Raw genomic sequence first — 26864 nt, 5'->3', positions numbered from 1 at the left:
TGAGGAATGAGCTTTACCCTCAGCGGGGGAACTAACAGCCTGTTCCCCACCCAGCTGCTTGTTTTGAGAAGTGTTTTTAACAACTCGGGACTGTTGTCCCCGCATCAAATTCAGCGGAGGTTTGACTTTTTAAAAACAGGGCACAGCGCAAGGAGAAACTTGATACTCAGGAGACCAGGCTAAGGAAAATCTCTTCCAAACCCCTCTCTTCCCACCTTCCCTCCCCTTCCAAATAATCTGTTGCTTTCTGATGTAGCCCCATCTTAGAGACCTTGCTTAGTTTCACAGAATCACAGAATCAACCAGGTTGGAAGAGCCCTCTGGGATCATCGAGTCCAACCATTGCCCTGACACCACCACGTCAACTAGACCAGGGCACTAAGTGCCATGTCCAGTCTTTTCTTAAACCCCTCCAGAGATGGTGACTCCACCACCTCCCTGGGCAGCCCCTTCCAGTGTCTAATGACCCTTTCTGAAAAGAAATTCTTCCTAATGTCCAACCCTCCCCTTTCTTTGTTGTCTTCCCCCCATACTGGTATCTGAGCAGACCAGATGGTGCCTTTTTTATCCCTTACCTCTACGAGCATCCACTCGTGTGAATCCTGCCCGAGAAGGGTTGATGTTACTGTGTTACCCCACGGCATTCAAGAATGAAAAAGCTGCCGTGGAGCACATCTTAGGATGACTGTCACGACAGGTTAGGGAAGATGTTTGCTGGGTTTGTGATGTGCTGTGAGCTGCTCCTCACCCTCAAACGTAGAGGTTAATGTAAAGAACATAATGTAGGGCTGAATGTAAACACATAGGGCTGAACACAAGTGAGAAAGGGGTGCCTGGAGGCCCAGCCAGGAGAGATGTTCATTTGATCCTCAGCCAAACGCCACATCGCGGCAGCCTGTTGCGTTATCGGTGGGTGTCTCGAGTCCACGCTGCTCAACAGCAGGTGCAATTAGTTGAAAACACTCCCAGGAGTGTTGTTCAAAGAGCTGCAAAAACAACTGTAAACCCACAAGTCCCCGGCCGGCTCTTCGCTGCGTAGCTTAAAGTGCAGCAAAAGGGCTTTTTCCTGAAGAGGACGAGGTGTTTGCAGCTGATTTCAGAAAGGATTTAAACGCTCTGGTTGGGGAGGAGGGAATTTGGAGCTCTCTTGCTGAGTATTTGGGATATGGGTTGCTGGCGACGGTGCAGGTTGTTACAGCATCCTACCACGAGCGTGGCCAGTGCTGGTTTCACAGAGAAGGGCACAGCTGGTATTTACAAGTCGCACCCTTGGGCCAGTTGGCTGCTTCACCTTCCCAGAGGAGGGCGACCAAGCTGGTGAAGGGTCTGGAGGGTCTGACCTACGAGGAACGGCTGAGGGAGCTGGGGGTGTTTAGCCTGGAGAAGAGGAGGCTCAGAGGTGACCTTAGTGCAGTCTACAACTACCTGAAGGGAGGGTGTAGCGCAGTGGGAGTCGGCCTCTTCTCCCAGGCAACCAGTGATAGGACAAGAGGACACAGCCTCAAGCTTCACCAGGGGAGGTTCAGGTTGGACATTAGGAAGCATTTCTTCTCAGCAAGGGTCATTAGCCATTGGAAGGGGCTGCCCAGGGAGGTGGTGGAGTCACCATCTCTGGAGGGGTTTAAGGAAAGCCTGGGCATGGCACTTAGTGCCCTGGTCTAGTTGCCATGGTGGTGTCAGGGCAATGGTTGGACTCGATGATCCCAGAGGGCTCTTCCAACCTCATTGATTCTGTGATTGTGTGATTCATGATGGGAATGAAAGGCTTCGTTTCCACCAGGGAAACGTTTTCTCACGCGTTTGGGTTTGTGGCCCTCGGCAGTTTCAGTTGTGACAGCCCTTCTTCCCCGCGGTGGCTGTGCCGCAGAGTCGGGATTAGCTAATGCGGTTGTCAGCATCCCTCTCCTAAATCGGATTTGAGCTTCGATTTGATTCTGGCCGTGGATGAAAATAGCTTTTTGCACAAGAAATTATTTTGTATCAGAGGTAAAAAGGGGTGTTCGTGGTGTTCGTGTTCATGCTGTCACCCCAGTGCCACCGTGCACCAGCCTTGCAGGTTTTTGGGTGCAGAAGACCATCCCCTGCATGACCAGTATCCTGGATTCTCCGAAAGTCTCGCTGGTGGAGTCACTGCTTTGACATTTATTATCTTGTAGATTTAGAGCAAGGCAAGGTGCTTGAGGGATGACGATGGAGTAACATCAGGAGTTGTAGTCTGTCTACTTCATGGCTGCAAGTGGTTGTAAAGCAGTTGTCCTCTTACTTAGCTGTGCCTCTGCAAGTTTACAAGGTCATTAAGATCTAGTGCAACAGCCATGCAAGGAGGGGGGAAAAACAACCTGCCTGCCTTTCAAGACTAGCTTTTTTTTTCCTTTTTCCAGTTTCTATCTTTAGTTTTATCAGGAAAAACTTTCTCAACCTCTTTAATTTTGTAATTGCGTGATTTAGTGCCTATTTGTGCAACTCCTTAAGCAATTCTCGGTTCAAAGCCTTTAAGTAAAACGAGGCTAATGCCTTAACAGAGATTCAAGGCAAAAAAAGAGACTTATAAAACATAATGCTTGGGTGCTCAGGGGTTAATGTTCACTGCTGAGGGATTTAGTTTTATGGTTTTGAGTCTTAATTTTTCTGGCTTATATAAATGGCGTTTTAAGGCGTATTGAATGGCTGAACGATGTATGTAAGAGTGATTCTTTCCCCCAGTTTTTCATATGGGGATGTTATTGGATTCATATGGAACATAACTGCAGTTGCACACAGCCGTACGCTGTGTTTCGTTTGGAAGCCTGTCGAGGTGATCCTCGGGCTCGTGTCACTTATGTTTTCAAAGTGGCATTCCTTCGACAACCCCCCATTTTTATTTCATCCAGAGGCAGCGACAACTTCAAGTGGTTTGTCCTGTAACGTTGGCTCCTCTTCCCTCCCAAGCTAAGCTTTAGTCAGCCCATGTGCCCTGTTTTATTTGTATATATTGTTGTTTTTTCTGATGTGTAGTTAAAGCCTAAGAATTTCTTCTCAGCAAGGGTCATTAGCCATTGGAAGGGGCTGCCCAGGGAGGTGGTGGAGTCACCATCTCTGGAGGGGGTTAAGACAAGCCTGGCCATGGCACTTAGTGCCCTGGTCTAGTTGCCATGGTGGTGTCAGGGCAATGGTTGGACTCGATGATCCCAGAGGGCTCTTCCAACCTGGTTGATTCTGTGAAGTGTCAGCCTGAGCTGTCCTGGTTCCTCTTGACTTTTCTAACAATAGCTGTATGTTGTGGTGTGACACCGCTCATTTCTCCCACGTTTTTTCCCCTTTTCCTGACTCCCAGCACAGCCTTTGACTGTAGTTTCTTGAACCCTTCTTGACCTTGTGATATACAAGAGCTTTCCTAGGATGCGTTGGAATAAAAACACCTTGACAAAGGGAGGTGGGGTGAGCGTTAGCAAGGATGGCAGCTCGCCCTTGCGTGGAGATACATGTAGAAGAAGGCGGGGATGTCAGGATTTGAATTCCGTGTGATGAGGTTGGAAACCAGGAGGGAGATGGCCAAGAGGAAGAGGACCTGATAGTTCAGCTTTCCAGAAACGCGGGTGCAACGGGTACAAGGGCTGCAGGAGGGGGTGTGGGGTGCCCGAGAGCTTTTCCAGGTGGAATACAAAGCAGGAGGGCAGCGTTGTGGAAAACTTTTAGGGCTGTGTTTGTGTATAAGGGGAAGTATTCGTGTTCGCTTGCGAGGGTGGGATGTTGGATAAATGTTGACTAAAGGAAACATCTGGTTTATCAGGGAGATACCCATCGGGGTTTGTGGTGATGTGAATAGCTCCTGCTCCACGCTTGCAATGGCTCCCCTGGTGTTTTAGGGGCTGGACTCCTCGCAGCTTTGTCGTGCCGTTGCTTTGGCCCCTTTTTAGTCTGTCAGAGGGGAGAGAGTTTGTTTTTGGGGTTTGCAGGTGGGCTGGTACCCCAGCCAGGCGATTCAGCATCGCTTCATCGCTGCACCTCAGCACGGAAGGGTCTGGTCGGCTTCCCGGGTCTGTAACTCAGCTCTGCAGCGTTGAGCTCTGCAAGTGAAACCTCTGGGGCTCTTCCCGAGCTGTTTAAGAGGGGATATTGGAAACGCTGAGAAATTCCCCTGGATTTCAGAGTTCAGTGAGGGTTGCAGCATCGTCCCGCCTCAGGAATGGTCTGGCAAAGTTTCTGCCAAACCCCTGCTGAGATTTTTAAAGCCGATACAGGCTGTTGCTGTAGTTACAAGCTGTGCACACCCTCCTCTAGAGGCTAGAAATCAGAAACATGTCAGGCTGTTACATTTTTGTCTTCCTCACTTGTACTTTAATGGATATTCCAGGTGCATCTCTTCTGTGTCTCTAGTAAGAATTTGTTTCAGCAGTGACCTGGTTTCTCTTCAGAAACTTGCAGATGCTGCAGGGCTTTTCCCCTTAATTGTGTGGGGGGGGGAATTCCTCACCTGAAGTACAGTTTAATGCAGTTTTTATATGGCTTTAGGAAAAAAAAAAAAAGCACTTAAAATAAGATTGGTAGGGCCTTCTGAAGCGGTGGATGCTCGTGTCTGGAAGACGTACGTAGTCTTTGACCTACCTCCCTTGTTTGCTGAGCAAGGTGAATCAAGAAGTAATGGGTTTAAAAGCAAACATTTTATCCAGAGTGTAGTTGCGTAGACCTGTAATTCCCCAGTCTGAGCTGTGTTTTGGGAACCTGCTTGTTGCTCTCTTCCCTGTAATCTCCAGCGCGTGAACATGCCGAGTTGTTTGGCTTCCCATCTCCTGCTCCAGGAAAGCCTCTGGCTTCCTTGGGGGAAGTGGTTGAATGATAATTTCCCCCCTTTGTATCCCAGAGCTGGTACTAACATGGCTTGAAAGCTGCTCAGGTTCCCTCCTCTCTCCAGAGGAAAAAGGGATCTGGCTGTAGGACTTCACACAGGACTTGCCACCCTTTGAGCAGCAGCTGCTGCCTGATGGTACCAAACTCTCCCCTAAGCTTTTGGGGTGTTATTCGGATGGTTTGGGGGGAGCTCCGGGGGTTTGCGGGAGCTGCGGTGCTCCTACCTCGGGCTGGTTTCTGGAGGGGAAGGGTTGCTAGCTGAAGGACGTGTTGAAGAGCAAGGACTTCCCTGAGTTCTTGCAGAGCGTTCATCAATGAAGTGGGGTGAGCCGCTACCACGAAGAGCAGCAAATGCTTTGTAACAGATGAGCTGCTCTTCATGCCTCAGGTGTGCAAGCAGAGCTGGGGGATAGATAAGTTTCTTGCTGCTAATTTAGGAAAAGAGAAGTTAAGACTTCTGAAACAGTTTTTCCATGGAGTTACGACATCCCCGCTTAGGTCAGCCTCGGTTTCTGGTGACGAAACGTGATCCCCCATAGCTGTGCTAATCGGAGCGAAAAGGAGAGGTTTGCTTTCCCTTTTACAGTGAGAAGCATCCCAGTAATGCTCCGACTTCCAATTTTTGAACCCAGTAAGATACAGTGTCATGTTTCATGATTTTTGAACTCTTTGTAGTCCCTGCCTGCGATCCCAGAGGCTGGGTGCTTTGCCCGCAGTAAGAATCTCAATGTCACTCTATCCACTTGCACCCATCATCTTAATTTCTAATGCGAAGCATCGGGTTTTCTGTAGGTTGGAGCAGTGTTTCAGTAGCATTTAAATTCCTACTCTTGTTTTTCCCCCTACTAAAGGTACTTGGCTGAAGGCTTAAGACACACTGTAAGAGTAAACACCGTGCATCAGCGTAAACGAAGCTGCACGATAGCAGGGAACAAAGGGTGCAAGATGAAAAGCTGTTTACCCAGTCGGTCCAATATGGATCTCTTTATGTAAACCCTTTACAGCCACTCCAGTGAGCTGGAAAAAGGAGAACAGCAGCTCGCGAGGTGCGTACATCTGCAAATGTTTAGGGAAGTTTCAAGTGTCAGAGAACAGAAGTGAGACCTGGAGATGTTGAAGCTAGGGCTGGAAAATAAGAGTAAAATGCAAATGACTGTGGAGCTTGTTTGGGGTAGGGGGTAAGGTAAGAGGAAAAGCGTAGGCACAAAGTGAGAGAGGCCCCTGAAAAAGCCTTATGCTGTGTGGGAGGACGTAGTACAGGTATCTCGGAATAGACCAGGGCAGAGTTAATGCTTTTTTTCTGAGAATTCACATGAGACCGTGCCTGGCGTTGGCCATCTCCTCAGCGAGCAGCTGCCACCCCAGCAGGAGCTCCCAGCAAATGATGCTGGAGCTGGAGGGCAGACGTTTTTAAATGACTGTTTAATGAGGTACCTTGTCTGGATGACTCTTGCAGGAGTAGAGAGCGAGTCTGGGAGAGGACCTGGAACATCAAGAAAAACTCCTTTAGGAATAACGTCCCAGAGGAGGTGACGTACTGCTTGGCTGTGGCTGCCATTAGCGTGTGTCGTCGGAGCCAGTTCTAGGTTGAATGTCGGTAAGGAGTGAGGTTTGGAGGATGTGGGTCACTTTCCTCCCTCTGCCTAGTCCCTTAGAAGTCATAGGGTGAGTAACCAGCACCCTTTCCTCTGAGAGCGTGGATTGCTGCTCTGTTAAACACCACCAAAGTGGGTGGTGGTTAGAAATGAGCAGGGAAGGAGTTAACTGAATATGGTTTGAATCAGTGTTGTATAACCACCTTGGCTGTGTTGTCATGGCATAATTGTATCTGATGTTGTTTTGTCAGGCAAATGACAGGTAGTACAAGTTCAGCATTTGCCTGCTGCCGCAGCAGATTATTTTAAGATAATCTAAGGAGGAAATGACAGCAAATATGATGACGAGAAACAAAAGCCAGAGAAGTTACGTTCAAAAATCTCTCCTAAATTCCTGCTGGTGGGACTCTGGGCTGAACGCCGCTGTTTGGGGACACCAAAGCTTTCAAATCGCAGCGCCTTGACACAGGGAGTGTGGAGGATGGTCGTGAAGATAAAAATGGGGCTTTGTGTTCCTCGCTGGGGTGGAAGTGCTGAGTCTATAGAGCGTTAACGTTGTCACATCTGACCACAAACGCTGCCGTGCTGAGCGCCTGAGAAGCCGTAGCAAGAGCACGCAGATATTCCCAAGCCCTTCTCTGTTAAAATCCGTGCCAGCCGGAGGAGAGGCGCAGACATCTTGGCAGCTGGGAGGAGAGGCGATAACAAAAGAACAACCTCCTGCTAAAGGGGAGGATGTTTCCTGCAAGCTGCTGGTTTGAGTCTCACCATAGCAGGGAGCCCTGCTGGCATCGTGTGCTTCAGGCCCGGGGATTTGCTTGACTGAAAGGGTTTAACTCCAACATCTGAGCTGATTTGGGGTGGATTCTACTTAAAACATGCTTTATTTTTCATCCCTGTTAATGCTTCTTGAATGGCTTTGAAGGTGGAAGCTAGTTTATATTGCACGCTCTAGTTGAGGCTGACCCAGCAATAGCTGTTCTTTAAGGCTTGAGGGAAGGGGAAAAAAAAAAGTGAATTGCCTTATGCTTAGGAATAATTTAAAAGTTGAAATTCTTTGGTTTCCAGACGTTTAACTTGGCAGCCTGGAAGGATTTTATCGTTACAGGCTCTAATCTGGTAACCTTTCAACCTAAACTAAAGGCTAATTGATTTAAATTGCACTACGTGCCCTGTCTTGAAAACAGTTTTCCTACTGTGCAGGGCAGCTGTTAGTGTTACAGTCCCTCGAGGGGGCTGTCCAGACAGATAAACTCAAGGCAGTATCTCAGCAATCAGCGTTTGAGGTGTCAGTGCTCTTAGATGTACATCCTGGCCGTGGCACCCCTGGGAGCTGTGCAGGAGAGGCGCTGGGTCCTTGTTCCTTGAACACCAGCGTGTTTCTCTCATTGCTTTTCTATTCCATTGTACAAAACGGATCCAAAGAAGCAGAAATCCATGTCCCCCACCATGGAGGTACAATCCCAGGATACCTGCAAGTGACGATGACACAAAACTGGGAGGAGTGGCTGAGATGCCGGAAGGCTGCGCAGCCATTCAGAGAGACCTGGACAGGCTGGAGAGTTGGGCGGGGAGAAATTTAATGAAATATAACAAGGGCAAGTGTAGAGTCCTGCATCTGGGCAAGAACAACCCCATGTACCAGTACAAGTTGGGGACAGAGCTGTTGGAGAGCAGCGTAGGGGAAAGGGACCTGGGGGTCCTAGTGGACAGCAGGATGGCCATGAGCCAGCAGTGTGCCCTTGTGGTCAAGAAGGCCAATGGCATCCTGGGGTGTATTAGAAGGGGTGTGGTCAGCAGGTCGAGAGAGGTTCTCCTCCCCCTCTACTCTGCCCTGGTGAGGCTGCATCTGGAGTATTGTGTCCAGTTCTGGGCCCCTCAGTTCAAGAAGGACAGGGAACTGCTAGAGACAGTCCAGCGCAGAACCACGAAGATGATTAAGGGAGTGGAACATCTCCCTTATGAGGAGAGGCTGAGGGAGCTGGGTCTCTTTAGCTTGGAGAAGAGGAGACTGAGGGATGACCTCATTAATGTTTATAAATATGTAAAGGGCAAGTGTCAAGAGGATGGAGCCAGGCTCTTCTCAGTGACATCCCTTGACAGGACAAGGGGCAATGGGTGCAAGCTGGAGCACAGGAGGTTCCACTTAAATTTGAGGAAAAACTTCTTTACTGTAAGGGTGACTGAACACTGGAACAGGCTGCCCAGAGAGGTTGTGGAGTCTCCTTCTCTGGAGACATTCAAAACCCGCCTGGACGCGTTCCTGTGTGATATGGTCTAGGCAATCCTGCCCCGGCAGGGGGATTGGACTAGATGATCTTTCGAGGTCCCTTCCAATCCCTGACATTCTGTGATTCTGTGATTCTGTGAAGTGGGTGTAACAAGTTAAGGCACCGTTTGACTTGAGTTTCTTCCCGTTTGGCAGCCTGAGAACCTGCCGTGAATTTGCTTGTCCTGCTGTGAAAACTCTTCCTGCGTTGAAGAGGCTGATTTGCATCTGCTGTCTTCAGCCACCAAGAGCTGTGAAAATATTTGGCCGCTTGTTTGGTTGGAAGCTGTCTAAGCATAAATAGGAAACACACCTTCAGCTTGAAAATGACCTTGTCTGGTGCTGGGGAAACTTTCCGTTGTAATTTAATATGGTAACGGATCCTCAGGGATCCTCATCAGCCTCTGGGAACTGACCGGGATGAACTTGGGAGTGGAAATAAAAGTGCAAGTCTGTAAAGGCTGCGTTGTCCTTGTTCAGTCCTGATTGTCGGCGACGGGTCTGGGCTGCGGTTGGCACGACGTGTTCACCGCTGCTATCTGCCTGTTGTGTAACTGTTCAGAAAGCAGCAGTTGGGTTTGCTCCTTCCCACCCACCTCTGTAACCTCCACCTTCACGTTCCTGCCAGTAATTTTAGTTCCTTTATCAGCCAGAAGGATTTTACTAGTGATATTGGAAAGAACCTGAAGGAATATGAAACAAGCAGGCTAAAACGTGTACAAAATTCCAAGCAAGGAAGTAGTTTGTACCTATTGCACGCACAAACCCAGCAAAGCAACCTCTTATCTCCAGGGGTTTGATATCTTGCTTCCTCTGCTTGTTTGGCACGAAGCTGTGAGACCAAGAAGCTAATTCCGCTTTTTAAAAAGCGCTGCTCCTTTCCCACCCTGTTCGTGGTGCTGTTCCTACTCGCTGGCCTTCCTGAGGCTTCAAAGGTGGGAGGATGAAGCTGGAATTCAGTGTTGTCCTCTCTGGATGTCGCAAGAGGCCTGGGAAGCTCTCTCCTGGAAGCCGTGCTTCCCAAAGGTTGCACCAGGAAGTTTTTCTGCTGTTTTTTTCTGGAGAAGTATGCCACAGACCAGTTTTCACAGCCTTTTTTTTTCTTTCCTGTTGGTCTGTTAATCTAAAAATGGTTTTTCTCTTCCACCAAAGCTCGCCTTGCCTGTAGCAACGCCGTTCTGGGTTAGCACGCTGCTGCCTCGTGTAGTCTCTGCAAGCTGGGACAGCTGGTGCCTTGCTGCTCGAAGTGAACGGGAGCTTGTGTCTCTTAGTCCATCCCGGATCTCCTGAGTCATATACCCAAATCCAGGCAGGCTCAGCTTCATTCCTTTGCCTTCAGCAAACCCAGTCCTGCAGCTCAGACTGAGCCTTTGAGGCTGAGGAGCCCCGAAGCCAGCGGCTGGTTTGTCTCGTTCGCAGTGAACTCCTGGTGTCACAGAATCACAGAATCAACCAGGTTGGAAGAGCCCTCTGGGATCATCGAGTCCAACCATTGCCCTGACACCACCATGGCAACTAGACCAGGGCACTAAGTGCCATGTCCAGCCTTTTCTTAAACCCCTCCAGAGATGGTGACTCCACCACCTCCCTGGGCAGCCCCTTCCAATGGCTAATGACCCTTGCTGAGAAGAAATGCTTCCTAATGTCCAACCTGACCCTCCCCTGGCCAAGCTTGAGGCTGTGTCCTCTTGTCCTGTCGCTGGTTGCCTGGGAGAAGAGGCCGACTCCCACTGCGCTACAACCTCCCTTCAGGTAGTTGTAGACTGCACTAAGGTCACCTCTGAGCCTCCTCTTCTCCAGGCTAAACACCCCCAGCTCCCTCAGTGATCCCAGGACCTGCGCTTCTGCTGACACGTCGTAACGCCGTGCGGGCTTTCCACGTGCTTCACGGCCGGGACGGGTGTGCGGGCAGCTCGGCTGCTGCTCACTGCAGAGCTCAGGAAACCGCGATAACGTGAGTAGCGTCTGGTGCCCCGAGCTGTGCGAGCGTGTCGGCTGCTGCACGGGTGTGCAAAGGTGGTTTCTATGGGAGGGGGACGTGGTTTGTGAGTGCTCTGTGGTTCAAGAGCAAAAGCTGTGAAAAGCAGATGAACTAGCTGTTAGTTTGCAGTCAGACAGGGATAACTGAGCCCCCCTCCACGTCTGCAGAGGTTTCACAAGCCAGGTTTCTCTGCCTTGCTTCGAAGAAAGGCTGCGTGCACGTCCGAGTGCCCCACAGCCTCCAGGTCTGATATTTCAACTGGAAATCACCCGGTGGCAAAGGCTCGTTTCCGAGCTAAACCTATGGGTCTCTTTATGCTCAGTTTCCCAGAATAATAATCCTTGTATTGTGGGAAATGATAGAGAATAGAGCTTGTTAATCAATTAACGTTTGCCTTTCATGGTGTGTGGGTGGATGTGTATGGGTGTGCCACGGTGAAGGTCCCCGAGTCATCTGCTGGCTGTGGGAACCGGCGCTGGCAGCTGGGTTAGAGCAGGGACCCAGGGCCCTGATCTTCCTGCTGGTGATTCACAAACACCTTAGTTGCCACTTCAAGTCTAGACAGGTATCTTTGAATTTTGCCAGAGCTGTTGAAGAGGTATCTAGCTCGGGAGTGATACTGGTTTGCTTACCAGTACGCTGTAGTAATGGCTCGTGGGAGTGCACCTAGTCTTTCCACTGTGGAAAAAACACATTAGTTTGAATGATTGTGGGCAACAGTTGGCTGACTGTGCTAGGTGGAGGAGAGAGCTTGCAAGGTCCGTTGTGTTCCTGCTCTGACACAGGAACATGTTTCTGGGCTTTAATGTCTTAAGCTGCTTCCCTTGGATCTGCAAGAGCGATTTGCGCTTGCTTTTGAGCTCTGCTCTGGGTCTGCTTCCCTTCCCCTGTGTGTCACACAAGATTGCTTCCAAATTAGATGTTCCTTGGAAAAAATGCTCCAGGATCTGTGAGTGCATCCACCTGGTTATCCAAGGCTAATGCTTTTCTCTTGCACAGCTCAGTAGCGGTGGGTGGCAGCCGATGACATTGGTGCACTGAGCTGTAAGGCTGCCTCGGGCTGTAGTTTCTGAGCTGGAAGAGAGGGATGGGAGATAGTCTGTTAGATAAATCCTCCTCCTGGGTTTTCAGCCCTGCCTCCTTCAGGTGGCAAGCCTCAGTGACCAGGAAGTGTACTCTGGAAATTCAGAAATTCTAGAGGTATTTTTTTTTTTTAGGAGGTGAATGTCAGCATCTGTAAATAAAACCCAGGAAGGACATACCTGTGGATGTGTTCTTCAGCAATCCCTCCCAAGGGGCTGCGACAGCTGCTCTGGAGCTCTGCTACCAGCACAAGAAGTGTCTTACTCCAGACCCCATCAACTTCTGCGTGGGAACTGGGAAGAGTACATTCTGCTTTTCCTTTTAATTTCATGTGATTGCTAACTGGAATATTTTTTTTTGTGCTTTTCAGGTGCTGGAGAGTCTGGGAAAAGCACCATTGTGAAGCAGATGAAGTAAGTGAGAGTTCAGGCGTATAAACTGCATTTTTGTGTGAGATGAAATAAAAAAAACTCTGGTGCCCTTCTGGTTTGGCTTGGGAATGACAGCTTGGTTTTCTTCCAGGATTATTCATGAGGATGGCTATTCGGAGGAAGAATGCAAACAGTATAAAGTGGTTGTCTACAGCAATACTATCCAGTCCATCATTGCAATCATAAGAGCCATGGGAAGGCTAAAGATAGACTTTGGGGAAGTTGCCAGAGCAGTAAGTATTTCACTTATTTCCCTTCGTCTGAGTCTGGGTTGTGAATTGTGTTAAGGAATCCTGGAACTTCAGTCCCTGACACTCACAGTGGAAATATGTTTGTTACAAGATACAACAGTGGAAGACCTTCCATGATCTGTAATGTATTCCTGGTACAAAGTGTCAAGGATTTTACTGAGGTTATGGGTGAGGACCTTTAGTAGTTTGAATGCTCAAAAAAAATAAATAATCCCCAAACCTTTGTGTAAACTATTTGAATTTTTAACAAATTTCTCAGTTTTGGTTTAAATTGCTTGACATCAGTCTTCAGTAGCATTTCACAGCATTGCACCGGTTAATCTTCAAGCTGAGCCAAATAAATTTTAATAATTTTCACTACTGGTATTTATCCTCTTAGTTTTCTGGGGGTTTAAGGCCATGTTTTTCCCTACCCATCCAGTTCTGACTCCTTGCGCTGTGACTCGCATTCATCTTCAACACTTCAAGGCGGTAGAAATGCAAGTCAGGAATTCTTGACCCCTGTGGTTGTGGGGAAAGAACAGACAAAATGGGGAGTTGGGGAGGCCTGAAATTGTGTAGGAGGAAGAAATTGTGCATATCAGCATAGGGCAGGGGCTGCACAGCCTGGGAATCTTAATATCTAGTGCTAATTTCTCTTAGTTAATATACAGTAAGTGGAATAGCCTACTCTGTTTCTTTGTGATGCAGCCACAGGTATTTTGAACTTTACAGTGTAAAGCAGCCTGGCTGAGGGAGAAGAGTGGATCAACAGCGTGAGAGAGGGGACCACGATTCCTTAGAGCAGCTGCCGCAGCCCCTTGCGTCCTTCCTGATGTTAAACCTCGCTGTAATTTGTAAAGGTGTAAACGGGTGTAGATCCTGACTTGTTTTGGTTTCCCCTCTTCCTGCAGGACGATGCCCGCCAGCTGTTTGTGTTAGCTGGCAGCGCAGAGGAAGGCGTGATGACCGCCGAGCTAGCCGGCGTGATTAAACGGTTGTGGAGAGACGCTGGGGTCCAGGCCTGCTTCAGCAGATCGAGGGAGTATCAGCTGAACGACTCTGCCTCATAGTAAGGAACCGTTACCAGCTTCTGGGCTCTTCACAGCTCCTCAAATGGTGTTCAGAAAGGACTGGTGTGACTGAAGATGATGTGGTACTTGAGTGGTGAGGGTCCTCTTCTAAGGGGGCGGACAGAAACCCTGGGCTAACTGGTCTATGCAGGGCTGGGCTTACAAGGTGACTTCGTGCTTTAGCTCATGAAAGTCAGGTTTGCTGTTGTCTTCCCTGGATGTAGTACGAGTGTTGCCAACCAGAGGGACCTTGAGAGCTGGGCCCGTGGGAACCACATGAAGTTCAACAAGGCCAAGTGCAAGGTCCTACATGTGGGTCGGGGCAACCCCAAGCACAAACACAGGCTGGGTGGAGAATGGATTGAGAGCAGCCCTGAGGAGAAGGACTTGGGGGTGATGGGTGATGAGAAGCTCACCATGAGCTGGCAACGTGCGCTGGCAGCCCAGAAAGCCAACCGTGTCCTGGGCTGCATCCCCAGCAGCGTGGCCAGCAGGGCGAGGGAGGGGATTCTGCCCCTCTGCTCCGCTCTCGGGAGACCCCCCCTGCAGTGCTGCGTCCAGCTCTGGGGCCCCAACAGAAGAAGGACACGGAGCTGTTGGAGCGAGTCCAGAGGAGGCCACAGAGATGCTCAGAGGGCTGGAGCCCCTCTGCTATGGAGACAGGCTGAGAGAGCTGGGGCTGTTCAGCCTGGAGAAGAGAAGACTCTGGGGAGACCTTCTAGCACCTTCCAGTACCTGAAGGGGCTACAGGAAAGCTGGAGAGGGACTTTTTACAAGGGCATGGAGTGACAGGACGAGGGGGAACGGTTTTAAACTGAAAGAGGGGAGATTTAGATGAGATCTGAGGAAGAAATTCTTTGCTGTGAGGGTGGTGAGACCCTGGCCCAGGTTGCCCAGAGAAGCTGTGGCTGCCCCCTCCCTGGCAGTGTTCAAGGCCAGGTTGGATGGTGCTGGGAGCAACCTGGTCTGGTGGAAGGTGTCCCTGCCCGTGGCAGGGGGTGGAACTAGATGATCTTTAAGGTCCCTTCCAACCCAAACCAGTCTGTGATTGCAAAAAAAACCACATTCCTTGTTTTGTGTCCAGGTGAATTTGCCAATTTCTTTTTAGTGGAAGAATAACTTAGCAGCTTGCATTAAGATGGTGGTCAGCCATGTCACCTTCCCCCTCCCTACAGAAAGCAGTAACACCTCCTGAAACCAAGCTCCTGATTAAACTACCAAACTTGTGATGAGCAACGATGGGATCTCCTGATTTTAGCAGATCAATATTCACGTAGTTGTTCTCCTTAACGCCTCTCACTACGCTCCTGTCCCTGTCCCCACACAGGCAGCGCTGGAGGCTGCCCATAAACCTGCTGATTGTTCTCTTACACGCAAATCGCTTAACAATTATAAGGTTATGACTAGATAAATAGGCCGCTGCTGGCTGGTTAATGAGAATTTTGACTAAATGCCTCATCTATTTCCAAGAGACAGGTTAGTGCAGGGAAGGGAAACGATTTGTCTTAAAAGCAACAACTGTTTTGCTCATTTTCTTGGTTAAAGTCACGTGCTTGGTCTCTAGAACAAATATTTGAAACTCTGAAAGATGATTAGAGATACTACCAGTGCCTCCTGATGGCTGGCTGAAAACTGGTCTCAATTTAGCCAGGCTTTTGAAAAATTAGTTTGGAAATGCTTTATAAAGAAACTTCACGTGTCACAGCTTGGGTGCCTGCAGGCTCGGTCTGCGCAGAGCAGATTTGAGCTTGAAAATAAGGGAGAATTCTTCTAAATCTGTAACACCTTGGCAGGCGGCTGAGGGTTTGAGATCAAGGTAAGCGAGCTGACAAGAGGCGGCTTCCTCGGATTCATCCGTGCCTTTTACAGCTTGCAAGGGGGAAATTTCAGATTCAAAGGGAGAAAAAAGGAGGGAGGAGGGAATAATTTAATGAAAAGATGTGGAGAAGGAAAGCTTAAGGACTTCTTGGGTGGAGGATCTGGGGCAGAACGTGTCAGTGGTTGAGTGGAGCGTAGGGAGGAAGGTAAAGCTGGGGAACCTTGGCTTTGTGGTCTTGATGGTCAGCTTTGAAGGAGAAGGAAAATGAAGGCAGGCTGGAGAAAACAGGGCAGAAACAGGGCAGACTGGGGGGGAGAGGGTGTTAGCCTGCTTTAGGAGGTGCCGTTTGATCTGACTGCCTTCCAGAGCCTGGACTGTGGAGGGTTATTCCCGTTCCTGACTATCTGCAACCCACTCGTGTCCAGTTTCTGGTACTGGTATGTGTAGGCACAGCTACTGTGACAAATTGCTGTCACGGGCTGGTGTCGAATCTGTGTGGCAGGGAGATTTCAGCCTGATGACGACCCACATGGCTCTTTTCTGATAAGTACATCAGAAAATTTTGCTTCCTGTCCTAAGACCACAGGAAATTGCCTTAAACCAGCGTCATTTTGAACCAGTAGCCCAGCAACTCGGCAGTTAGGAAACACTACAAGTGGGTTCCTTCAGCGCAGAGCACGATCACACAGTTAACCCCCTATTTTCTCCTGCAGGCCCCCACCTCACCAGCCTACAGGATGAGCTGCCCAGAGGAGCGTTCAGTCTGTATTTTTTTTTCCTCTCTGCTCAACACGTGGCTCCTGACCCACCTCATCTTCTGCTGTTACCCAGTTGGTTCCCTTGCCCACGCTTAAAGGATGAGTGTCTTGCAATCCCTTTTTTGGGGTCGTGGTCACGTAGGTACTAGCTTTTGTGCACAGTTCTTGTGGGGGAATTGCACTTCCCTGCTCCTTTCAATATCTCCTACAAACGGGGCTGAAACTTCGGGGTTAGCAGCCTTGAAATATGCATCCCTTTTGGGATGACTGAATTTCAGCTGGAGAACCAGTACTGAGCTGTGTTTCAAGCCCAATTCTGGCTGACTGGGTGCTGCTCCTCACTTCAGATCACATCTCGGGGCTTCTGAGATGCCCAGAAAGGGTGTGTATGGCGGGGGAAAGAGGAACATATGAGCACTTGCTTGTGATAATTAGGTGGCATCAAGAACAAGAGCGCTGTGGCAGAGAGCCAAGGCTTTCAGGGCAGCGTCGAATTGTTCTGAAAAACTTCTCTGCTTGCTGCTTCCTGCCTCGCTGAGCACTTCCCCTGTGCGGGCAGGGATCCTGCCCTTCGAGAGCTGTGTGGGAGGGGAGGAGGCAACCGTAACGACGGCGTGTCATAGTCCTTACGCAACGGGCAGGGGCGAGCTCCCACAGATGACCACTTGTGACAGTGATCCCAATGATCTGTCCTGGAATCACAGGATCCATCAAGTTGGAAGAGCCCTCTGGGCTCATCAAGTCCAACCATTGCCCTGACACCACCATGGCAACTAGACCAGGGCACTAAGTGCCATGGCCAGGCTTTTCTTAAACCCCTCCAGAGACAGTGACTCCACCACCTCCCTGGGCAGCCCCTTCCAATGGCTAATGACCCTTGCTGAGAAGAAATGCTTCCTCATGTCCAACCTCACCCTCCCCTGGTGAAGCTTGAGGCTGTGTCCTCTTGTCCTGTCGCTGGTTGCCTGGGAGAAGAGGCCAACTCCCACTTCACTACAACCTCCCTTCATAGGGCTTTTTGCTTTTCTTATTTTTGAAGAACAGTTGAGTAACTCTTGACCTAAACTGTGGATGTTCAAGCACTGGTGTAAACGCTCAGCGTCTTCTCCAGGCACCATCTTACAACATCCCCCTAGCAACTGCCCTCCTCTTTTGGTGCAATATTTCAAACAGCTTTATTTTCACTTGCCTTACTGCAACTTCCTATTTTTCTTTACCAAATGCCTCCGGAGCTCACCGCTCCTGTCTCGAGTCAGTGCCGTGGAGAAGCATTTCAGACCTTTGTGCACAATAATTCTTGACGTAAGAGCTACAAAGAACAAAACCCCATTCGGTGGTGCAGCAGCGTTGGGTTCTAAGGCACGTTGCTGTCTTGCACATCTCTTTAATCACCTCTGTCTGATACTTGGAGGTGTTGGCAAGCAGATAATGCTTTAAAATATTTTAGTTGCTGATTTTGTGGCTTTTTTTCCAAAGTTTATGCAGACACCGCTCTGCAGATACTGTAGGCAATTATCTGCAGTCTCGCAGGCAATTAGCATAGATCAACCATTCTCTGTTCTGGCGTATCTTGTCTTGTTCCCCAGTGGCAGTCTTGGCCTGAATTCCCTGACATGATGCTGGATAAAACCTAGATTATTTCTACGTGTGGTTTTTTCCCTCCTCTTTGCTTTCAAGCACTAGCTTGCAGGGCATTGTCCTCCCGCTTGTATCCCGATGCTTTCTCATGGTTCCCCTCGAGTAGCACCACCTTGGATTCACAGCTCAGGTTTTTGAAGCGAGCTTTTTCATCCCTGGGTCTGTCTTAGCTGGCCCAGAGGAGTTCAAATTGCTGAAGGTAATACACAACATTCCCTTTTCTGGGAGATCCCTCTCTGTTACCTTGTGTTGAGACCCCATTCTGTTACCTCATGTTTCACTTCACTTAATCTGCCCAAATCCAGCTAAACACGAGGGCAGAGAGGACTCAAACTTCTGTGAAAGAAATGCATTTATTAAATTCAGGTTTTACCAAATCCTCACCTATTTTCTTGCTGCAGGAAGACTCGGCTAGAGATGATTCTGGATGAGCTGTCAACCTATGCAGGAAGAATTCTGCTTGCATCTTGACTGGCACAGGCGCTTGTGATAATGTTTCTTCAAAGCTTGGTGTTTGGGGGCTGCAAATATCGACCCGCCTGGGTACCAGACCTGAACCTTTCTCTGGCTTTTGTTTGCTGCTCTGCCTTGGGGCGTGATGGTGACAGCCCCTCCTTCCCATAGCTCAGGCTGCAGATAGCTGCTCATAATAAACGCTTTGTATGAATCTTTCAGAGCTTTCAGTGCCATTTTTGGAACCACGACGGAATTGTTAGGAAAATACCATTTCAGGGTTCATGTGAGCGTGTGGAGGAGGGGAGCTCCGTTATCTTCACCAGCTGAAAGCTGCCCACTTCAGAGCATCCCGCTTGCTTTAGGTCAGCTTTTTTTTTTTTTGTACTCAAGCCCTCATTTTAAGGGTGGAAAGAAAAGGGAAACAAAACAAAAGTGCCTTTTTGCAAGCTTGTGTTTGCAAGGTGGTGTTGAAGCGTGAGAAATAGCTGGCTCTGTAACCACAAGGAGCCAGGGTGGGGAGCGAGTGTTGCAGCCTCAGCGGGTGAAGGAAGCCTGGTGGCCAAGGGGATCGTGAAAAGGGATTCAAACTGCGTGGGATGTAGAAAGATTCAGTGAGGTGTGTGTTTTCAGTTCCCGAAACAATATTTGTGAGGGACATCTTTAACCTTGCAGACAGACTGTGGCAAGCTGGGGGTTATGAGTCGCTTGAAACCATGAGTCTCAGAGTGTGCTTTTCCAGGTTTTTTTGAGTTGCACTAAATCTTAGCGCTCAGTTCTGGGGCTGGTGCTGTTCAATCTCTTTATAGATGATCTAGATGTGGGGATTGAGTGCACCCTCAGTAAATGTGCAGATGACACCAAGCTGGATGGGAGTGTCGATCTGCTGGAGGGTAGGAAGGCCCTACAGAGGGATCTGGACAGGTTGGATCGATGGGCCGAGAGCAATGGCATGAGGTTCAACAAGAACAAGGGCCGGGTCTTACACTTGGGCCACAACAACCCCCTGCAGCGCTACAGGCTGGGGGAAGAGTGGTTAGAAAGCGGCCTGGAAGAAAGAGACCTGGGGGTGCTGATCGACAGCCGGCTAAACATGAGCCAGTGGTGTGCCCAGGTGGCCAAGAAGGCCAATGGCATCCTGGCCTCTATTAGGAACAGTGCAGCCAACTGGTCTGGGGAAGTGATCGTCCCTCTGTACTCGGCACTGGTGAGGCCGCACCTTGAATCCTGTGTCCAGTTCTGGGCCCCGCACTTCAAGAAAGATGTTGAGGTGTTGGAGCGAGTCCAGAGGAGGGCGACCAAGCTGGGGAAGGGTCTGGAGGGTCTGACCTACGAGGAATGGCTGAGGGAGCTGGGGGTGTTTAGCCTGGAGAAGAGGAGGCTCAGAGGTGACCTTAGTGCAGTCTACAACTACCTGAAGGGAGGGTGGAGCGGGGTGGGAGTCGGCCTCTTCTCTCAGGCAACCAGCGACAGGACAAGAGGACACGGCCTCAAGCTGCGCCAGGGGAGGGTCAGGTTGGACATGAGGAAGCATTTCTTCTCAGCAAGGGTCATTAGCCATTGGAAGGGGCTGCCCAGGGAGGTGGTGGAGTCACCATCTCTGGAGGGGTTTAAGAAAAGCCTGGACATGGCACTTAGTGCCCTGGTCTAGTTGCCATGGTGGTGTCAGGGCAACGGTTGGACTCAATGATCCCAGAGGGCTCTTCCAGCCTCATTGATTCTGTGATCTGCAGAGGGGAAACAAGGGGCAGCGTGCCCAGGCTGGGCTCTGCAGCCTGCTTGGGTTGGGTGGGCACGGCTGCTTCCTCTGCCCGCAGCCAACTGCCTCCGGCTGCGTGCACACACGCTTGGGCGGCTCTTCTGCTACCGAGAAATCCCCTGTGCTGGATCTTCCAGCTGCTTCGGCATTTCCGTGGGATCTGGTATTTATTTGCCCTTCGAGTCTCCCTGGAAGTAGTCTGGCAAAGCTTATTTTTCTAAGGCAGCTTGCAGGTGGAGCACCGCTGCCTCTGACACATCTTGTTCTCGATGGACATGCAAGCCTTCGAGTGGCTCTTTGCGATCCCTTTGGTGGGAGTTCCCTGACTCCATTCCCTCCTTGCTGGCTGCCTGTAAAGCTTTAGGTAGGAATTACACCACTTTCACTGCCCAAGCTTCTGATGCTGAAAGCTGGCAGTTTAGGAGCAGATGCTTTATGGCTTGAGCTTGCACATTTATCACGTCAGCGATGCGGGGCAGCTGTGTGACCTGTATGGAAGCCAAGCTGTCAGGAGTTGCTGGGTCAGTTCTTAGTCAGTGCTTCCATCAGCGTGCGAACCACCGTATCCCAGCTAAACTCGTACTGGTAGGAAAGAGAGAAGGAGAAAGATCTGGGCAGGTTATTTCCTCAGCAGAAATATTTCTTAACAGAAGCCTAATGAAGGGCAAGTAGTGACAGGACGAGGGGGAACGGTTTTAAACTGACAGAGGGGAGATTGAGATGAGATATTAGGGAGAAATTCTTTGCTGTGAGGGTGGTGAGACCCTGGCCCAGGTTGCTCAGAGCAGCTGTGGCTGCCCCCTCCCTGGCAGTGTTCAAGGCCAGGCTGGATGGGGCTTGGAGCAACCTGGTCTGGTGGAAGGTGTCCCTGCCCGTGGCAGGGGGTGGAACGGCATGATCTTTAAGGTCCCTTCCAACCCAGACCAGTCTGTGATTCCATGAAGGTGAAGTACCTTCCAAATCCTGTTTTACTAAGCTGAAACTAAAGCCAGTCCCACGTGTGAGTTTTGAGCGCTGTGTTTGTGGTCAAAGAGCAGGTCACAAAGCCATCATCCCACTGAGCAGGAGAGAGGAATGAGGGGAGTTGGCCCTTCCTGGGCTAAACCCACTTTCAGATACCAGCTCTTGGAGAAAAGCCCCGTGGTACTGGGTGAGCACGGGCAGGAGGCTGGCAGGTAGGTTGGATTCTTCTGGGGTTCAGAAAACAGGTCAGCGCTGAGCAAAGGTGCTGGTAGTCCTGGCCAGAGGAGATGCTGAAGCTGATGGAGGAGGGAGATGCCACTTAATACGTTGCCTCTTGGTGACGAAGGCGAGTGGAAATTTGGGGCTGCTGGCACAGCTTTCAGGTGCAGGGGAAGGAGGACAGGGTTTATTACACCAACGTAGAGCTGTTGTGCCACTAAAATCTCACGGTTACATGGTGCTGTATTGATTAAAAGCTGCTCCTGATAAAGATGTGGCCGTAGCTGTTAGGGATAACAGCGCTGGCAGCTGTGCATGAAGGCGGCTGAGCTCTTCCTGATCCCTTCCCAGCGGAGCTGAAGCAATCCTCATCTCCTTTGCAGAAGCAGGAGGCAGTCGCCTTCCCCTTGACAGGAGAAATGAGCTCAGAGGTGTTGCTGGCTGGGGCGGGGTTTCTGACACTGCTGGAAATGATCTATACCCCTTACTTACGTGCCTGAGAGCCCAGCTTCAAAGGGAGTCTGCTGTAGCTGGAGTTAGTTGGGGTCTCGATGGGCACGTTGCCTTGATGCTGCAGAGAAACGGCTTCCTCCCGTGGCCATGCTGGCGAGGAGCCGGCGAGCGTCGTGTCAGTTTGCTGTTGTAAAGGAGGTGACTGAATCTGCCTGTTCTGGGGGTAGTTCTTGATGCTTCATTCTTTCCTCCTGGCTCATTTGGTGTATCCTCACCCTTTAAAAACAAGCCGCTGGATTTATTGCCTTGTGCTTTGATGCAAAAGACCTTGACTACTTTGCCCCAAGAGATACCAGCCTTGGCATGGCTCCTGCAGCAGCAGTTCTCCTTGTGCTCCCTCCTTATCAGGCTTCCCTCCCAGCTAGCTGAACTCTACCCACCACACGCTGCAAAAAACCACCCCAAAATCAACCCTGGGAGGGACCCAAGGGTTTGTTTGGGTTTTTTTCACTGTATGTTCAAGGTCTGTACTGTGTGAAGATGATGAATAAATTCCATGATGACTTTTCTTCTGCAGTTTATAAAAGATTCATGGTGAGCAAACAGACTAAAAAAAGCCGCATCTTGTGTTGTCTCTTCTGGTTTAGTTACCTAAATGACTTGGATAGAATATCCCAGCCGACCTACATTCCCACTCAGCAGGATGTTCTGCGGACCAGGGTTAAAACTACGGGCATCGTGGAGACTCACTTCACCTTCAAGGACCTCTACTTCAAGTAAGTGAAGTCCCTGTGGGCCACTGTGACTTCTGCAGCGCGTGGTGGTGGTGGCAGGTCCCACACCTGCGCTGCCAAACGCCTTGCCCTGGTTTAACTGTCCTCCTTGCCTCCGTTACACTCCCTCTCTGCTGGCATCGCTCACTGGAGGTACCGGTTTGACTTTTATTTGCCTTCTTCTGTTCTTTTCAGCTGCTTTTATGTTGGGATCGCAGACACAGGTACTGACTGCTTGTTTACAGGATCAAAAAAAACCCACAAAACCCCAAAAATACTAAAAGGACACTGACTCCTGGATTTGAGTTTGAATTTAACCCCTTCCTTCGAAGTCAGTCTCAGCTCTGGGCTGCATGGTGTTCTCCACGAAGCTGCAGATGGCTGTGCTGACTGACGCTGGCTGCCTTCGCGTGACACCGCGGAGGGTGGGACTCACCTGTCCCTCTCTGCCTTCTAAATCCAGTCCCTGCAGGGCTCAGGTGTCGAGCCTGCTCTTGGCAGTGTCCCTTTACGTATCACTAACCGAGCTCCCTCTAACCCCCGTAGCGCTAGCCTGCGGTTTAGCTCTCCTCCCCACTCTTGATCCGCTCGTTAGCAAATCCTCGCTTTAGATCCCCGGCGTGCTCCTGACAAGCAGCCTGGAGCCCCGCGGGGGGGGTGTTCATAGCCTGTAACGTGGGTGTAGGAAATGTAGTGCCCGTTATCTTGGGCAAGTTCCCTTCGTCTGCGGCAACGTGTTCAAGTCATCGTTGCTCAGAGCCTTTAAATAAGCGTTTGTTTGCTGATTTTTAGCTTGTGTTTGAAAACAGTTTGAAAGAGCTCTAGCAAAAATCCAACCGTTGCTTATAAAATCTGATTTGTTTGCACGCTTTTTTTTGGGGGGGGGAGAACAGTAGCGTTTTGGCTTCTGAACTGTCTTGACTCCTGAAGTGTTTTAACAAAAATGCCTGAACACTTTGCATCACCGAGCTGTTCACGTGGCTTCTGGTTCGTCCAGGGAGAACTTGTCTGTTGAGGTGTTGGAGCGAGTCCAGAGGAGGGTGACCAAGCTGGGGAAGGGTCTGGAGGGTCTGACCTGCGAGGAACGGCTGAGGGAGCTGGAGGTGTTTAACCTGGAGAAGAGGAGGCTCAGAGGTGACCTTAGTGCAGTCTACAACTGCCTGAAGGGAGGTTGTAGCACAGTGGGAGTCGGCCTCTTCTCCCAGGCAACCAGCGGTAGGACAAGAGGACACAGCCTCAAGCTTGGCCAGGGGAGGGTCAGGTTGGACATTAGGAAGCATTTCTTCTCAGCAAGGGTCATTAGCCATTGGAAGGGGCTGCCCAGGGAGGTGGTGGAGTCACCATCTCTGGAGGGGTTTGACAAGACTGGACATGGCACTTAGTGCCCTGGTCTAGTTGCCATGGTGGTGTCAGGGCGATGGTTGGACTCGATGATCCCAGAGGGCTCTTCCAACCTCATTGATTCTGTGATTGTCTTCTGCCGTGATGGATTAGGACGAGCGTCCCCAGCTGCAGCGTGTGGTACTTTTAAAAATCAGCACGTCCAGCTAACGGAGGAGCGAGCTGGAGGTAGCAGCGTGTTCTCTTTAATCGTTACAACCCTTCCTTTAGAGCGACGTGGCTGAGCGCTCGCGGGCTGCCTCTGCTCTTCCCCAAGCCTGCCCGGAGCCATCGATCACGTGCGGAGCCTGAGACACGAGGCGTCTCGTCTCGGAGGGATTTGCTCCACAAAGGAAAGCATTAATCCATCTTCAACCCGAAGCTGCCATCTTTGCCACCGCAGAAGCCTTGATGTTAAATCTCAGACATTAATAACGGGCTGAGGCAGCCTTAGTGCGACTGTGACTTGAATTTGGATTAGCTCAGTGAAGCCGGGCTGTCAGGGAGGCTCTTCCTTCCCTGATCTCTCTGCTGTCAGCACAGAGACTAATGGCAAATTACAGAAGCTCAGCAGATCGCCTGTATCCTCACGGAGGTGTTCATCTTCCCTCCTGGGCTCCGTGGGGACAGTTTACCTTAAACAGAAGTTACCTGAACAGCACTTCTGGCTGCCTTGTTCTGGCGTTCGGCCCACCCTGGGCAGTTTCTCTTTGTCTGCCTCTTTGCTCTGATAACAAATCAATGGTTATGATTTTTCAGAGCTCTTGGATATTGACTTGTAGCTGGCTTGATTTTAATTAAGTCACAATCCATCAGAGCATCCTGGGCAATCTTGTTTGTCATCAAAATATTGTGGGGGAACTGTCCAAGACATCTTTTTTTATAGACAGACACTCTAAGCAACTCCGCAGCCTTTAAACTTCAGTAGCTCACAGATGTATTTCTTTTTAATACATGAAACTCTTTCTTAACCCCATTAATTTGTTTTCTGGGTCCCAGCAGTAGCACACAGGATGGTGTGTTCCAGATAATCCTTTGTCAGATGCGGTGTCAATTAACTGGAAGAGCTGATGATGAGTAGGTGTTTGGAGTCCAGTCAAGCAAAGGGATTGTTGCTAAGGAAATAGGAGACAGGGAACAAACTAAGCGTGCCCTGGTGAATCAGCAGGCTTCTGGGTAGCCGTGTAGGTAATGTCTGGTTCTTCCTGCTCAAATTGCTCTGAGGAAAAGAATTCAGGTTTAAAAACCCACTCTCCTGAGAAAGGGAGGGCTCGGAGTCATTGGCCTTGCTGCTGGGAGGCTGTGTACCTGTTTTCCCCTAACCCTGCTTGTTTGGAAGCCCGTAGCTGAGCCTCCTCCCTCCCCTGTGAGCGGGGTGGTGGCCGGGGAGGGAGGTCTGCACAGCTTCTGAGATGGTTCTTCTGCCTCTCCCAGGATGTTTGATGTTGGTGGGCAACGGTCGGAGCGGAAGAAGTGGATCCACTGCTTCGAAGGCGTGACAGCGATTATTTTCTGTGTGGCCCTCAGCGATTACGACCTTGTGCTGGCCGAGGACGAGGAAATGGTACGTTACGGAGGAGTTCTCGGTGCCTGGCTGCGTGGCACTGGAGAAGGGAGGTGGGAGCAAGTGCAGACCTATCCTGCATGGGGGTAGAGATGTCTCTGACCTGCTCCTCTTGTTACCATTGTTCCAGGGCTGTGAAGCTGAGCCCTTCCTTGCAGCAGCCTGTGGTATCTTGCCCCAGAAACTGATAATGTGTAAATGAGACTTTTCTCCAGGCCCTGGTTACAGGGAGGTGCCTTGCATGGTCCCCGTAGTTCCCCTTGGTGTGAGTACCCCTGTGGAGGAACAAACACATCCTGGGGGAGTTCCAGGATGAGGAGTGGACCTGGCTGCTGCTCAGGGTTGTGCCCGTGCTCTTCCTGATGAAGTGGCAGTGGGGAGATGTCAGTGACACTTGTCTCTTTAGTGTGGCCTTTGTAGTAAAGCCTGGCTGTCCCCCCACCCCGTCCTCCCCTAATAACTCTGCAATGATCCATCACCCTCCTCCTTTGATTTTTTTCAGAACCGGATGCATGAGAGTATGAAACTGTTTGACAGCATCTGTAACAACAAATGGTTCACAGACACATCCATCATCCTCTTCCTGAACAAGAAAGACCTGTTTGAGGAAAAGATTAAGAAAAGCCCACTAACGATCTGCTATCCCGAGTACACAGGTGAGGTCGGGCTCCTGAAGCTGCCAGGGCCAGCAATGAGTCAGTCAAAGCCTACAGGATCCAAGAGAACTTAAAAGCTTATCTTTTCCCCTGTTCCCTTAACTCTGTCTCTGGGGCAGCGTCTTCGGGCTGATAGCTCATTTTCTCAGAGGAGATGTGGTCATGCACGTCTGTGGTTCACAGCAGCCTTTGTCCCTGTGTTTTATGGCCTGGAGAACAAATAGCAAAGTGCTGCGCTCTGGCAAATCGAGGTCGCTCCTCATTTTCCACATGTTGTTAGGCCAATACTTTCCTTTAACTTCAATTTCTGTAGCCAGCATAGAACATTCTCTTGCACCAGCACAGGCTGGGGGTGACCTGCTGGGAAGCAGCTCTGCGGAGAAGGACCTGGGAGTTCTGGGGGACAACAAGTTGCCCATGAGCCAACAATGTGCCCTTGGGGCCAGGAAGGGCAATGGTGTCCTGGGGTGCGTGAGGAAGAGTGTGGGCAGCAGGTCGAGGGAGGTTCTCCTCCCCCTCTACACTGCCCTGGTGAGGCCACACCTGGAGTAACTTGGTCCAGTTCTGGGCCCCCCAGTTCAAGAAAGACCAGGAGCTACTGGAGAGAGTCCAGTGGAGGGGTACGGAGATGGTCAGAGGGCTGGAGCATCTCTGCTACGAGGAGAGGCTGAGGGAGCTGGGGCTGTTCAGCCTGGAGAAGAGCAGACTGAGGGGGATCTTATCAATGCTCACAGATACCTCAGGGGCGGGTGTCAAGGGGATGGGGCCAGACTCTTCTCAGCGGTGCCCAGTGACAGGACAAGGGACAACGGGCACAAGCTGAAACATGGGAATTTCCATCTGAAAATGAGGAAAAACTTCTTTGCTGTGAGGGTGCCAGAGCCCTGGCACAGGCTGCCCAGGGAGGGGGGAAGTCTCCTTCTCTGGAGATATTCAGACC

The 26864-nt window shown here is 50.4% G+C and overlaps 1 protein-coding gene across 1 annotated transcript in view; it reads left to right on the top strand.

Moving 5' to 3' along the window:
- GNAI3 (G protein subunit alpha i3) overlaps positions 1–26864 on the top strand; it is a 34188-nt gene that overhangs the window by 5630 nt on the left and 1694 nt on the right. Inside the window, exons 2-7 of the mRNA XM_068419073.1 lie at positions 12126–12168; positions 12278–12419; positions 13331–13488; positions 22199–22327; positions 25139–25268; positions 25771–25924. Coding sequence (XP_068275174.1) covers positions 12126–12168; positions 12278–12419; positions 13331–13488; positions 22199–22327; positions 25139–25268; positions 25771–25924 — 756 coding nt within the window. The remainder of the gene's footprint in view (positions 1–12125; positions 12169–12277; positions 12420–13330; positions 13489–22198; positions 22328–25138; positions 25269–25770; positions 25925–26864) is intronic.

This window comes from Nyctibius grandis, chromosome 27 (genome assembly GCF_013368605.1).
Source record: "Nyctibius grandis isolate bNycGra1 chromosome 27, bNycGra1.pri, whole genome shotgun sequence".
Taxonomy (NCBI): domain Eukaryota; kingdom Metazoa; phylum Chordata; class Aves; order Nyctibiiformes; family Nyctibiidae; genus Nyctibius; species Nyctibius grandis.
Note: the sequence above shows the minus strand (reverse complement) of the source record. Positions and strands in the feature narration are given on the sequence as shown.